The sequence below is a fragment of the Rhipicephalus microplus genome, chromosome 8 (genome assembly GCF_043290135.1).
Source record: "Rhipicephalus microplus isolate Deutch F79 chromosome 8, USDA_Rmic, whole genome shotgun sequence".
Classification (NCBI taxonomy): Eukaryota; Metazoa; Arthropoda; class Arachnida; order Ixodida; family Ixodidae; genus Rhipicephalus; species Rhipicephalus microplus.
In genome coordinates, this window is record NC_134707.1 from 71332338 (window position 1) to 71347706 (window position 15369).

At 44.3% G+C, this 15369-nt stretch overlaps 1 protein-coding gene across 1 annotated transcript in view; it reads right to left on the bottom strand.

The window, feature by feature from the left end:
- LOC142769146 (uncharacterized) overlaps positions 1-15369 on the bottom strand; it is a 54524-nt gene that overhangs the window by 7386 nt on the left and 31769 nt on the right. The window contains exons 4-6 of the mRNA XM_075872097.1: positions 13369-13428; positions 10344-10409; positions 2822-2866 (exon numbers count right to left, since the gene is read on the bottom strand). Coding sequence (XP_075728212.1) covers positions 2822-2866; positions 10344-10409; positions 13369-13428 — 171 coding nt within the window. The remainder of the gene's footprint in view (positions 1-2821; positions 2867-10343; positions 10410-13368; positions 13429-15369) is intronic.

Sequence of the window (15369 nt, forward strand, 5' to 3'; positions counted from 1 at the left end):
CGACTTCATGCTGCAGCACCATCCAGGCCATCAAAACTGTTTCTGACACGATATCATGATTACCAACAGACACAGTCACTCGCACCTGTGCAAGGAGAATACAAGCAGCGCCAAAATCTTCGTCTCTTTCTGCTATCTTCAGAATCGTGCGTCCATGACCTTAGCCATTATTGACGAGATCCTGTTCCACAGGGATGTGACTTCAGGTGCTCAAACTTTTGTAAAGCCAGCAAAGATGCGCCAGGCTGTCCTGGAAGTTGTTCATTATGGCGGAGGCCACATGAACGTAACCCGAATGCTGACAAAAGTGAGAGAACGACACTGGTGGCCAGACCTTGTTTTTTCCGTGAATCAATAAGTTGCAGCGTGCCAGATCTGTCAAAGCAGCAACCGCCCAGTGTCTAAAAATGTTGACAAAATGGGTCTAATGTCAGGGTCACATGTTCTTTTTGCCCTAATTGCGCTTGATCACATCAGAATGCCAGCTGCATCAGAAAAGAAATACAATTGGAGTGTCATTGATTTTCCCACGCGTTCCATTGTCCCAGCGGCTGTGAATTCAGCACCACCCAAGGGAGTTATCGCGCATATACAGCCTGTGTTATTTTGCCCTGGTTGTCCTGATGACTGCATGTGTGACCATAGCGCAGCCTGTGAATCTCACTAGTTTAAACATTTCATGCACATGCATGGTGCTGAGATTCACCACTCGGTCACATACTGTGCAGCCAGCAATGGTCTTGTGGAGAGAAGCAATTGAAATTCAGTCATCCTTCTTCGTAAGCTGTGTTAAACAAACCAGACCTCCTGGGACAGCAAACTCGAAAAAGCTGCCTTTGCAATTGACACATGCTATGTGCCAGCAGCTGTTTTTTTCCATTTGAACTACTTTATGAATACGCCCCCAAGCTCCCATATCAACACCATTGTCCCGCCACAGTGAGGACCCTACAAGACCGTCTCCTAACGCTCTCTCAGAACCGGGCCACAGCAGCAGGCAATACTGAGGAAGCACAAGGCAAACGCAAAATAGCGTACAATCAGTCCCATCAAAACCACTCCTTCCAAGTTGGCCAGTTTGTGTGGATGCGGCGCTCAAAGCCTGTACCACATGGAACTGAAAAGTGGGCACCCAACCTCAAAGGAATATATCAAATCACCGACCAGTAAACATCTGTCACATTTTTCGTAAACGGCGTAACTGATCAAGGTCCTTGTGATCGACGGCAAAACAAAGTAGTGGATGTCTCTGAACTGAAGCGCTACGTGCCACCTCATGTCGAGTCTTACATTGTGAAAACACAAGAATATTTTTTGCTCCCGCTTTCATCGCGGAGGGCACATTTTTCATTATGTTCGAATAAAGCACGTTTTTCTCGTTTTGCCGTGCCTCAGTCTTCACGCCTAGTCCACCGAAACCTCACAAATTGATGCCTGTGGGCTTAGCTTTGGGTGTACGTTACAAAAGCTAAAGTAGTCGAAATTTCCGCAGCCCTCCACTGTAGTGTCTCTCATAATTACGTGCTTGTTTTGGGTCGGTAAACTCCAGATAATAATATTTACCTTGCTATGACAAACTCTGTCATGCAAGTGCTTTCCGTGTTAACGCCGGGCCATTGATCTTGAAAGCAGAATGACTCTGCAGAAGGAGGTGCATATGGCGATTGCACCACGCCTTTTCGTAGTTTGGATACTTTTTGTCGTGGATGTACATAAGAAGTGTTCGTCTCAAATGGAGTCTGGAGTACTGCGAGTGTCATGTTTGCCTGTGTCATCTCTAGCCAGTAGGTACGAATAAAACATGAATAAAACCAACTATATTGTTTAGGAAACATTAGAATTGTTATATTTATGTTTTAAATTACATTGAGTCCATTTTAATTGACGAATATATCCTGTCATGATATAAATAATCATTATTCATGTCGGTCTCTTTGATCTGATTCAACTCTACACTTCTTGGGTGGGGAAGCTTCACATAAGAAAAGCCGGAAATTTGCACAAGTACTGAGGTTCATAATAGGCACAATGTACTTTGCATTTGAGCAAGATTGATAGAAGCTTTCACCGACTCTCTTAAAGTAAATTTCTGCGAGGAAGACTGGGAGCCCGGAATTGCGTGAGCGAGGCCAACGCCAATCCCAGAAGATACATGCTGGCAGTGGTGCCTCCTAACTGATTGATCTGATGATAGCACTCATCTGTCGCGGCTTTGCCGTGGGGCTGAAGTAGCCAGCAACAGTAAAATAACTAGTACCAAATTCGGATTGTGGCACGTAAGCCAATTTGGGCACTGGACACCGCTTAGCCACCAGCCTTTGAACAGCAGCACTTTTCTTCATGAGAATAGCAAATCATAGGGCGATGAGGTCAGCCTGCCATTGGGTGATCTTGTAAGGAATATGTGCAATGAGAAAAGATTACGTACTTGGACCTTGTCAATACGCGTATACAAAACTTTTGAAGGATAAATATGCATACTTCCCAGACGTTTTGAGTCATTCAAACAGCTGACAAGAAATAATTGCAGTGCGAGTTGCCAGTAGTGCGGACTACTTCCTGGGATAGTGCTGAGAGTTCATCGTCATTTAATAAATGAAGTCAGCCCACGTTGTGGCAACTGTACTCTCAATATACTAGTACTGATGTTTCGACAGAAGTGGATTGTAAAGAAGGCGCAATAAATATCTCAAAACAAATAATTGACCCAGATGGGGTAAAGGTGTCTTGCAACTGTCTATTTAGCCCATAAATCCTGTGAAAGGAGTGCATGCAAGAAATTATATGGTTTCATAGGCTAGCGGGAGAGAAAAGTACGTACTTGGACCAGGTCTCAGAAATCTGACAATTCCTTGAAAACGTGATTCTGAAAGAAAATGAATCAGGTACAAAAATGATACCTTATACCTATTAAAATAGAGCTCATTACCATTATTATATATTCATACAAAATGTCTTGAAGTTTTACAAGCACAGGTGAACAAGTAGAAGAATTAGCCTCTCGTCAACGTGCCACAGGGAAAAAAAATTTCAAAAGCCCCGTTACAGAAGTTAGGAATATAAGTAAATGTACCAGTACTTTTATTACTTGGCAGCACTTCATTTGGTTACTGCCACAGGGATATCTGCTCCACCGTGTTTGACTGCATCAATGCAAGTAAAAGATTACCGTGCTAGTGAACCGCAACCTTTTCAGCTCTTTAGTTTGTAATTCGTAGCTATGTCTGTCAGGAACAACAGATGGTTTAACCGCTTGCTCTGCAACCATTTTTTTATTGGCAGTTTCATCTCTAAACTTATTGTTCAGATTGATTTTATTTTCATTTTAGTTTCATTTCATATCCTGTCGCCCGCCTATTGGCCCATCCCCCTTTGTGGGTGAGCGTCATCCATCTGAGATCATCAGCATCAATGTCAACAAGCACAATGCAGAAAGCACTCATAGCACCAAGTTTCAGTTGAATTAATCTTTTCATATTCATATTCCTCAAAAAAGAATAAAAGCCCTGATAATGTGTTGTGTTACTCATCCTGACAAGGGTTTTTTCTTAAAGGCATGTAAATCACAGCGCATTGTAAATTACAGCAAGAACACTCTGCATGTGTCCAGCCAATGAATACTTTAATGTTGTGTAGCTGAATAATTGCGTTCTCATCCCATATTTGCATGAATAGGGAACGTTGTTGACTTAGTAAACGAGGCTTGTAAATTAATTTTCCGTTTCCATCAGAATAGTCCCAATAGGCATCAGTCTTTTTCTTTCATACAAAATTTGCTAATATATTATATTTTGTGGTAGTAGCTTTCTATTCGATGCATCAATCCAAGACGCCCTCATTGCGCATAATTAGGTCATGTTCACCGTAAACATGAGGGCCGCTTAGGCTCAGAATTTATGGCAATACTAAGAGGTGAGAACAAACTTTCGGCGTAAAGCCATTTTACGTAGAAATAGAGAACTTGGAAATAAGGGGCTGATTCCTATCTTTCATTAATCCTTTCAAAAATATTCTGAAATATTTTAGCAAGTCGGCAAAACTGTATTCAGTACACTAATAACAAATAAATGAAAATTATTGACCAGAGTTCCACATTCCTATTCAGTACGACATAGAGTATTAGTTCATCGGCGTGAAGACTAGGGCCAAGCAAGGCTTCCACTACGTGTTGCCTGTCTCACAGACGCGAAGGTTGCGGCACCGCCGCAGTTGCGCGATAAAAAAAATATCATGGTGCATGCGCCCTTCGCCTGCCAGTGAGTTCGCAATACACCTGTGGATTTCGGAGGGTTTGGTTACAGCAAAACACTTATTTCATTTTTATAATAAACTTAACGGGTGCATTCACTGCCTATGGCTCCAAACGCAGCTGAAAAGTATTGCTATAGGCTACAGAACTGCACATAAGAGCTGATATTTCCTATCATGGTAGCAGCAGATTTATTGATGTCTGCAAACTGAAGTAGCGAAAGAGACGACCCCTCGTCTTCTGTTTATTCGTAGAATCACCATCAAAGTAAAGCCTAGTATTTTGTACAATAGTAGAGAGATAGAGAGAGAGAGATAAAGATGCAAGGAAAGGCAGGGAGGTTAATCAGACGCACATCCGGTTTGCTACCCTGCACTGGGGAAGGGATAAAGGGGAGAAAAGAGGTTGCAGAAAGATGAGAAGGTACACACAATCACGAGCACACTCGGGGAGCACACACAGTCTACAGGCGGTCGCTCAGGTTTGTTGACTTGAGGTAAAGTAGCAGTGCTTTAGTTGCTTTCTGCGCAACTGAGGCAGATGCTCAAGGTCCTAGTATCTTCTGCACACAAAATGGTCCGGGGTCAAGTCGATTCAAAACCATCCGGAGCTGGCATAGCTGTGTGTCGTAGCAAGCGCAGCTGCACAGGGCGTGTTCGATGGTCTCTTCAGCTCCGCAGTAGTCGCATGTAGGAGTGTCTGCCATACCAATGCGAAAGGAGTACACCTTTGTAAATGCAACATCCAACCAAAGGCAGCATAACAGTGTCGCATCGGAGCGGGAAAGTTGTGATGGCAGCTTTAGCTCGAGCGAAGGATCCAGTTCATAAAATTGACACCTTTGGAAGCTGGTAGACAACCAGAACGTGCGTGTGAGATCTCGAGCCAGCAGGTAAAGTTGTCTTGCTGCATCTTTTCTTGATAGAGGAATCGGGACTACACGGGTTTCTTCATGGGCTGAGCGGGCTGCATCATCGGCTAATTGTTTTCCGGTAATACCGATAAGTCCAGGCTGCCATTGATATATAATATCATGCCCTCGTGCTAGAGCTTCATGATGGCAATGTCTTAGTTCTTGTACCAGTTGGTCACGACTCCTCCTACGCATGGCGGACTGCAAACTCTGAAGCGCTGCCTTCGAATCACAGAATATGACCCATTTTCCTGGACATTCTTGAACGAGATATTGTAAAGCAGCCCCTATAGCAGCAAGCTCTGAGCCGTAGATGTAGTCATATGCGACAACTTTAACTTGATTGTCATTGCTGCAGCCGGAATTACAGCGGCACCTGATGAGCTGCTGGATGAGACGGACCCATCAGTGTATATCTGCGTTCAGTCTAAGTACAACTCATGTAATAATAGCAGTGTTGCTTGCTTCAATGCTACTCTGGAATGACTGCGTTTCTTTTTCATTCCCGGAATTTCTAGACGTACTTGTGGATGGTCGAGGCACCACCAAGGATATGCCGTTCTCGAAGCTGGCGTATATCCTGATGGAATTCTGTTTAGGTGCTTGGCCATGACGTCTGAAAATGTAGCACGTGGTCTTCCGGAAAGTAGAAGGGCCAAGTGGTGGTCGGGGACACGGCTAGCATGTCGAATGTGCGCTCTGAGGCAATTTACAACGATATATGTCCTGACCGGATGGTCTTTGGCAAGCATGATTGTGGCATAAGTAGAAGCGCATCGGGGCAGTCCTATGCAGATACGCAGTGCCTGACCCTGCAAACTCTCCAACGAATGAGTATTCGATTTGCAAGTGTTAGTCAGTACCGGCAAGCTGTAGCGCAATAGACCCAGAAATAGGGCCCTGTACAGCTGTAGCATGGAGGCCACAGAAGTTCCCCATGCTTTACCGCACAAGAATTTCATGATATGCACAATAGATAGCAGTCTCTTCTTCAAGTACGCACAATTTGGGCTCCACGAAAGACTTCTGTCGATTATTATGCCCAGGAAACGATGCGTCCGTGCATATTTGACACTCTGCCGATTGATGTAAACAGGGTATGGCGTCGTTGGTTTGCGTGTAAACGCCATCAACGCGCACTTCACAGTTGATATATTTAGGCCTTGTTTCTGAAGGTAGGCTGTTGTGAGGGTTGCTGCCCGCGGTATTCGTGCACGCACCTGAGGGCGAGTAACTGCAGCACTCCAGAGGCAAATATCATCGGCGTATATGGATAGGCACACCGACTTTGGCAGAACCTTCACCAGACCATTGAGGGCCACATTGAACAATGTGGGGCTTAAAACACCTCCCTGAGGTACTCCGCAGTAGGTGTAATGTTGGGCAGTTGTACCCTCATATGTTTGTACAGAGAAACCCCTGCCAGTTATATAATCTTTTATCCATTGAAACATTCGACCACCAATGCCCATTGCTGCGAGAGAAGTGAGGATGGCATCGTGAGCTACATTATCATATGCACCCTTCACGTCAAGAAAGAGTGCCACTGATATGCGCTTGCGACTTTTTTCTTGTTGAACAAATGTCGATAACTCAAGGACACAGTCAATGGAGGAGCGGCCCCGACGAAAGCCTGCCATGCAAGAAGGGTATTTGGTGTATCGCCCCAAGTACCACTCGAGACGAAATAGAACCATTCTTTCCATCACTTTTCCGAGGCAGCTTGCGAGGGCAGTAGGGCGATACGCTGTCAAGTCCAATGGTGATTTTCCCGATTTCAAAAGTGGTATTAATCGACTTATTTTTCATTCTCGGGGAACACTGCCGCTGAGCCAGGAGTTGTTGAAGCATGTTAAAAGTTCTTTTCTGGCTTTTTGTCCAAGGTGTCCCAACGCACTATAAGTAATACCATCAGGACCTGGCGATGACATGCGCTTAGAAGCGTCGAACGCACCTTCCAGTTCTTCCATGGTGAACGGAATGTCCATTTCTGGTAATCGCGTCTCAGGAACGATCACGGCGTCGATGCTCTCGTTCATAATATTCCCGGCAACTCTCGTGCAAAATTCTTCAGCCACCTCAGGTTCTGTTTTTCCATGATGGAGTGCCAAAGCTTTAAAAGGGTGCCGTTGTTGTGGAGAGGAGCGAAGACCACGAACTGTTCTCCAGATATATGACAGCGGTTTATGAGGGTCTAGAGATTCGCAGAATGCTTTCCAGCGTTCGCTCTCTAGTTTGTAAATGCGTCGTTGAATCTTTTTCTGGAGCCGCCTTGCTTCCTTCAGATCGTAAATTGATCTTGTGCGTCGTTCAGCACGCCTTCGTATAGCTCGTAATGTTTCCAGTTCGATGTCAAACTGTGTTATTTTAGACGAAAATGGTAATTTACATTTGGACGCTTGCATAGCTTCCGCTATGGTATTTTCCAGGCTGCAGGAGAGGCCTTCTTGGCAAGCGTTCTCAACACGCGATGCAAACATCGACCAGTCAGTGCCAATTGCAACACCGGAAGAGAAATTTTTTATGATACCATTGATCGTCCCGTAGGTGGGTATGTGATCACTCCCATGAGTCTCAATATCGCAAAACCACTTTGTGAGCGAAGCACCGTGACACCAATTTCAGGTCAAGGCAACTGCCATACGTGAGACCCCGCAGATATGGGGGGGTACCATCGTTCATGATGGAAAGGTCGTAATCGGAAGCGAATGTAACAATGTTCCGGCCCCTGGCATTCATCTTAGTGCTCCCCCAAAGCATGTGATGGGCGTTGAAGTCACCGGTGATGATCCAAGGCCCATCGGTTCTCATTAGGATGTCTTTTAATCTGTCGCAGTCAAATCGCGATGACGGAGATATATATCCACCAATAAGCGTGAACGAAACTGCATTCTTCTTCACACGAAGACACACGTACTGATTGTCGTCATTTGAACTTATTGGGTGGGAAAGATAAGTCAAGTCTGTGCGAATGTAAACAATACTTTGCTTCGTTCTTCGCAAGCGGCTGAACAAAAAGCTTCATAGCCGGATAATCTATAAGGCGTTGATACGTTTGGTTCACATATGACAAGTATAGGGAATTCATTGGCCCGAACAAATTGGCGAAAGTCCGAGATACGGGACTTCATGCCTCTGGCATTCCACTGAAAAATCGACGCACTTTTAACTTCAGTGCGGAAGATGAGATTTTGTTGAGCCATTGTGCTTATACGAAGTTAGCAAGAACTGGATTCAGTGCATCCAGTATTTGCAGTGCACTCTTAGCAGACGGAGATTGTATGCTGCTCAGTAGCGTGCGAATCGTGGCAATTAATGATTGCACGATTGCAGCCACTTGCCTGTCTTGGTTGGAAAGATCTCGAACCAGGACGATTGCAGTCACTTGCCTGTCTTGGTTGGAAAGATTTCGAACCGGGAGCGCGGACTGGCCGTCATGAAGCTCCCTCGGTTCGCTTGATGCTGCTTCCCTTTGAAGTGCAGGCCACTCTGTCGCAGTTAGGGTATGCTCACTGGCTTTGTCCTTTACAGCCTTTCCCACGGCATTTGGTCTGGGAGGCAAAGGAGGTGGTACTGATGAGGGATCACGCAAACGTGTCGAGGAGGTAGCGGGCGTCCTTGAAGACCGACGTCGACGTGAACGACGCCTTCTGACTTTAGCTGTAACTGTAAGTGAAACTGTAAGTGAAGCGCCAAAATCGAACACTTATACCATCTTGTTTCTGCCTGCACTTCCTACCGTGAGCATGAAACGCCTTAACAGACAGTCTGTGTCGAGGTCTCTGGAAACGCTCGTGCCAAATGAGATCACGGACATAAGAGTGAACGCCAGAAAGAATATACTGGCTGTGGACGTTTTGCACGCAAGCGCATTGGGCGGCCTGCGCAGTGTAACTGACTTGGACGGCAACCAGGTGCGCTCTCATGTTCCCTTGGGATGTGATGTAGTAACCGGCGTGATTTACGACATTGATGTCGCTATTTCCAATAAGGACTTACAACTTCTTGTCAAGTCAACAACTGATACTCCAATTGTACAATAGTAAGTTATAACCTAACAATAGGTATGCCCTCCGCCCCAGTACTGAACCACACCTCCCATTCACCTGTGCAGCTTAGCAATGATTGGCGATTGTCGTTCGAACCAAAAGTACTTTTTTTCTAATAATGACAATAGTATGCACATTGTGATTTAAAAGTTCGTCGTTTCTTGGTAGCATGCTAGGTTTGGCTGAGCAGTGAACTCGAACGTTTTGATCAATTTGCCAAGAACTGATATTTTTGATTGAGAAATTTTGAAATGAACACGTGTCTATATGGCCATGTCACATGCCTGCTATATGTGAAAGGTTCTCAGGTGGGGTCAATAAGAAATTTGCAGCAATAAGAGAAATGCAGCAGCAGCGTGGGCTCTCCCCCAGCATCCTACGATAATTACTCGCGAGACCGATGCGATGCGGGTTCGTTGAGATTAGGACGCTGTGGTGAGGGCCCGCGAGGCCGAAGGTACACGGATGTCTCGTTACGCTTTCTCACGCAATTCATAGAAGCATACCACCACTATCAGGTGCACTTGTACAGGCATCGCCTTTTCGAATTTTCCTCTACATTGTGTAATTTGAGATCCTCTGGCTTTGCAAGAACGCGTTTAAAAGACGCGGTGTTTAGCGCTGCTAAGGCAGTAAAAACGCGTTCTAGCCGCACTGCCTTGAGGCAGCAAGCATCGCAGTGAGCCCTCGACTTTCGTGTCATGTCTTCATATGATGATGATTGAGCACACTCTAAAAAATATCGAGTAAAAAGGGTGTCTTTTTGTACCACAACAATAATCGTCATCAGGCTTGCGTGCGCTTCCTTTCTTGAAAACTCAGCGCTAGCCGCTTTCCTATCGGGAATGCAATGTAACCCAGATAATGGGCATGTCGATCGTGACCGGAATGTACCGGGCGCGGGGCGATAGCGCAAGGATGGAACGTAATATAGATGACGATTATTGTTGTGGGACAAAAAGACACCCTTTTTACTCGCTCTTTTTTTAGAGTACAGAAGCACACAGGATTCACAGTTTACCTGATTTAACCTATAGAAGAAGCTCCTTCATCATCATTAACTTCATGAATATGCGTGCGTTTCTAAATACATTTGAGGTTGAGTGGGTAAAACACGCCAAGTCATACGTACTTTGACCTCGTTTTGGACCAGGTTGCTGTACACGTCGAGGTGCTTGCCCAGGCCGTTGGTTCTTTGCTACATAATTGTCATTCGTTCAATTATTTTTTGCAAAGGATAAATGATACTGTTATTTCGATAATACATTCATGTTTACTATACATTATTAGATACTACCTTAGACACTGCTATATTATGATTATCAATTCAATAAATGTTGCAAACCAAAGCAATCATCTTGCCGCATAGGCTGTGTTTAACTCTCAGCCCAGCTACTGTTTCCTCCAAGTAAACGACACACATTGTGATATGCTTGCAGGAGCCTCGACGCAGCAGTCTTGCAGCCTATAAACGCAGTAAGTGCCTCAGGCCACAGCTGTCGTCACAAATACATATCCCGCTGTCAAAACAACCACAAAAAACTAATCAAAAGCAATACTGTTTTTTTACAACAAACGCATTTAACTGAAAATTCAAAAAAAACTGAAGCATGCAATATCTGGTGAAGGCTGTATGCGCCCAATGTAGCGTCCCATGATCCTTATTCAGAAGAACAGAGTAGACCTGGCAGATAAAGGAGTGATTTAGACGAGTAGTGTTGGTTGTAAAAATGTGTCAGGTTCGTGATTTTCCTCGACAACGTATGCCTGCTCAGATATAGCCGGCGTGTTCATTCTTCAAGGTAGCCGATGTTAACGAACATGTGGCTGACATTCCTACCTGTGATGTGCCACTACTTGCAGAGAAGAAGCGCAACTTGCGCTTTGTGAACTTTTAGCAGATTTAGTTACAACTTGCGATGTTGCGCATCGTATTTGAGCCAAGACGGGATAGGAAAACGATTGAGCCAGCAGAGGAGCAATAACCTACTTATCTCCTGCTAAATCACCTCTAGACATTACCGACGCCAGAAACATGCGCGATACGGTGCATTTTAAACAGACGCAGGCAATAGGGGAACTCTGGATGTTATGGCCTTTTGTATGAAAACTCGACATCGGCTCATTGTCACTCACTGCCTTTACGCCTGTCTTCTTTCATACTCGCGCTCGAGGACGTCGGAAGCTAGATTTGCTACACTAACTGAAGTCATCTTTATTCATTATATCGAGCACATACAACTCAGGACTCTCGTTTCCGCTCGCGTTTTCGGATCTCTATCGCTCACATTCACAGAATCAGCCCCATATCAATACTAGGCGCTTCCAATACCTCAACCATATTTGTACTTGAATTTCAGTAAGGTTGCACAATACGATATGGTGTTCTGCGAGATATACGGTTATATTTAGCTCTGCGACAGTTTGCATCATTATATTTGAGAACGGGCCACTTACAATCTTCTTTTTTGCTTTTGCTGCATCCATGTCAGTTTTGACAAACAACGTCATAACCATTTCCCTCTTACCGTAGAATACATGACTTTGGCAGCCGCGTTCTGTAGCAACGTTTGTTTGCTTTATCGATCACCGCATTGCTGAATTACATTCTACAATGCAGCCTTGGAACGAAGCATGTTCTGTTTCAATGCTTTCTTTTTTACATGTTTATTAAACAGAACTTTAGGCCTACACCGGCAAGCTCTGGGCTTTAAATAACCAAGAGAAGAGTGCTATGCAGCCAAGCGACAGTTTGGCGAAAGTAAGAATCTCTCGGAGTGCTTGCTACACCTACTGTTTAACGAACAACCGTACAAAAAGGTGGAGTCTGCGTTACGACAAAACATGGCATCAAGTCAGGGGTTGTCTACAAAGCGGCAAGGTCTGCAGACTTGCGGTATCATTTTTGTCATTCCACTTCGTGCAGCAATGCACCCAATAAAAAAATCAAGAAATGTTTGCTAAAAGTATTGTTTGCTGAAGAGATAACCACGTTTTATATCGTATTCAAGCATGCACTGTCTGCACCAAATAGTTTTTAGAATAAGTGTAATACTGTCACCTGCGAAGCGTTGGTATCAAAATTGTAGCGAAAGAAACCACACCATTGATTGATATGGGGGGTTTAACGTCCCAAAACCACTATATGATTATGAGAGACGCCGTAGTGGAGGGCTCCGGAAATTTAGACCACCTGGGGTTCTTTAACGTGCACCTAAATCTGAGCACACGGGCCTACAACATTTCCGCCTCCATCGGAAATGCAGCCGCCGCAGCCAGGATACGAACCCGCGCCCTGCGGGTCAGCAGCCGAGTACCTTAGCCACTAGACCACCGCGGCGGGGCGAAACCACACCATTAAAGCCTTCCATCTTTCCTTGATACATAGCGAGTGTCTCGCACCTGCGGACTTGAAGGCATGCTCGCGATAGTATGCGAGTGATCGTTGGTAAGATTGTAAAAGATTAGTCGCTACATAATTGTAAAATATTAGTCGCTACATGATGCCAGCAGGCAGGAAAAGCATGTTCGACACTGACTACTATGGCTACCATCAGGGCTGACTAAAAATTTTTCCAGCTTTATATTAACAGATATGCCTAATGAAATGAAAGTGGAGATAATCACCACTGCAGTTCTAATTGCAGAGCATCAGATGCGTATTCGAAGGTGGCGGTTCAAGACTCTGCAGGCAGCCCCGCCGTGGTGGTCTAGTGGCTAATGTACACGGCTGCTGACCCGCAGGGCGCGGGTTCGAATTCCGGCTGCGGCGGCTGCATTTCCGATGGAGGCGGAAATGTTGTAGGCCCGTGTGCTCAGATTTGGGTGCACGTTAAAGAACCCCAGGTGGTCTAAATTTCCGGAGCCCTCCACTACGGCGTCTCTCATAATCATATAGTGGTTTTGGGACGTTAAACCCCACATATCAATGAACTCTGCAAGCAGCGTGTTTTCTTTTCGTCCCCGTTAAGCTCTTTCTGATTACGTGATGATGACGTCCCCAGTACATTCTTTGGCAGTTTTGTGTGTTAATTTTTATTAATACTTCGTGTGATATAGCAAACCGTATCCTGAAACTTTTCGTAAATTTCTGTATGCAGTATACGCCTTTTCCTCAAGGTTCCCAGTTCATATAAGGCAAACATAAGTACACTTACCCATATTGTTTCCATGCCATCTATTTCTCATGCGTTTGAGAGCCATTTCTTCAGTGCGTACTGCTCGCACAAAAGGTATTGAAAGTAAGAGCATGAGTAGAAAACGCCATAATCACTTTAAATTACAAGAAATATTACATTTTGCCAAGACAGCATTCTGACAGTAACTGGTCCCGTTCATCGAGTGAAATGAGTTCCTGTATATACTGTCATCTGTGACACTTATAGCTTGTTTTAACCAAGTGGATTTACCCTATGACAACCGTAACAATAACTGCAGCGCTAAGTGTTACGATTTAAGTCAAATTATAGTGCTCACTTTCGACTCAGTTTCATTGTCGAATGACACAGGAAAATATTTACAAAAAGAAATGCGTTTCAAAGAGATGTAATAGATATAGTTGGGCGTTCACAGCGGCTCTATGAACGCAGCATGCCATAAGAAAATGCTGGCAGGCTACTTTCGCAAAGTTGTTGCGTTCATTCAGTTAAACTTGTCGCATCCTTAACCAGGCAACAATATTTTCCATTTAGGTGACAAAGAAGTACTGACAAGAATTTTTAGTGTGTTCTGGTTGTTGCATTAAAGAACACTGAAACACTTAAAAAAATCATGAATTGATGACACGTAATTTCGTTCGGTGAACTCAAAAATCAAGTCAAAAATTTGCATAAGCTAATGCAAATAACATTAGTTTGCAAAAAAAAACCGCGGCCGCCTTCGCAAGTCTTGCCGTCTCCTGTGATTGGTCGCAGCTTTATGACATCACCCACGGGAGGATGAGAACATCCGACGGCTTTCGTCAGAAGGCGATGCCTGGCTTGACAGATAAAATCGGGTAGTTGGTGTTGTTAAAATGGTGAACTGTGCAAGTCGTGACGAGTTTGCTGTAGATCTATTTGTTTAGGAAAGTTCGAGAACACAACAGAATATTATATAGAGATTTCTTGGAATGAAACAACATGAAGAAGAACTGGTTGTCAATCAGGTCATGACTTCCTCCACTCACGCTGCAAAGAACTTTTTCCGTGCTCCAAAGAAGCTTTCGAGAGACGCACTAAAATGGCGGGATCTGCAAGTCAAATTGCTCACACACACGTCTCGTGATTGAATCAAAACACGGTTTCTCCAATACTCTAAAAAAAAAACAAGTGCTAGAAAATGAGAATCGAGCACAGATTTAAATCTATTGCCCGAAAAAGCCCGGTGGATGAAGTTAAAGCTCATGAAACTCCTGAGTTGTTCTGCATCAAAACGGCAAAAAGACGTGAAGAAGTTAAGTCAAAACATGTCTAGCCTGTAATAGTTGAACAGCCCAATGAGGTGCAAACGTTGAACCAAAGTCAACATTAGCAAAAAGAAAGACTCATAGTGTTTGATCTACAAGGAGTTTCAGAACAACACAACACCGTATTTTCTCTAGATAAAATACGTGAAATCTAAAGACTGGGCTTCATAAGACTGCTTTGATTGATATGCGGGGTTTAACGTCCAAAAACCACCATATCAATGTGAGCGACGCCGTAGTAGAAGGTTCTGGAAATTCCGACCACCTGGGGCTCTTTAACAAGCACCCAAGCACACGGGCTGATAGAAATACAGCTGCCGCCAACGGGATTAAATCCCGCGACCTGCGGGTCAGCAGCCGAGTACCTTAGCCACTAGACCACCACGGCGGGGCTTAAGAGTGCATAGGGGCCCACATAGTGCACTTAAAATCTTTATCTTAAAAAAACTAAAAAACTATTTTTCTTTCTCATGTTGTCGTTTTGCCCTACACAGCGCATCGTTTTGCCCCTCAGATTGGGGCAAAGTGAGACATCTGGAACATTTTTTACAATAATTTTGAAATAATGTTTCAAACTGTGGCAAGATAGCAGTATTTATGCTGCACATACCATACACCCAAAGAAAAGATTCGGCACTGATATTTGATTGTAAGTGTGTGAAATAGGAGAAATATTCACAATCTTTTAGTTTAAGTTCAAGTTTAACTCACT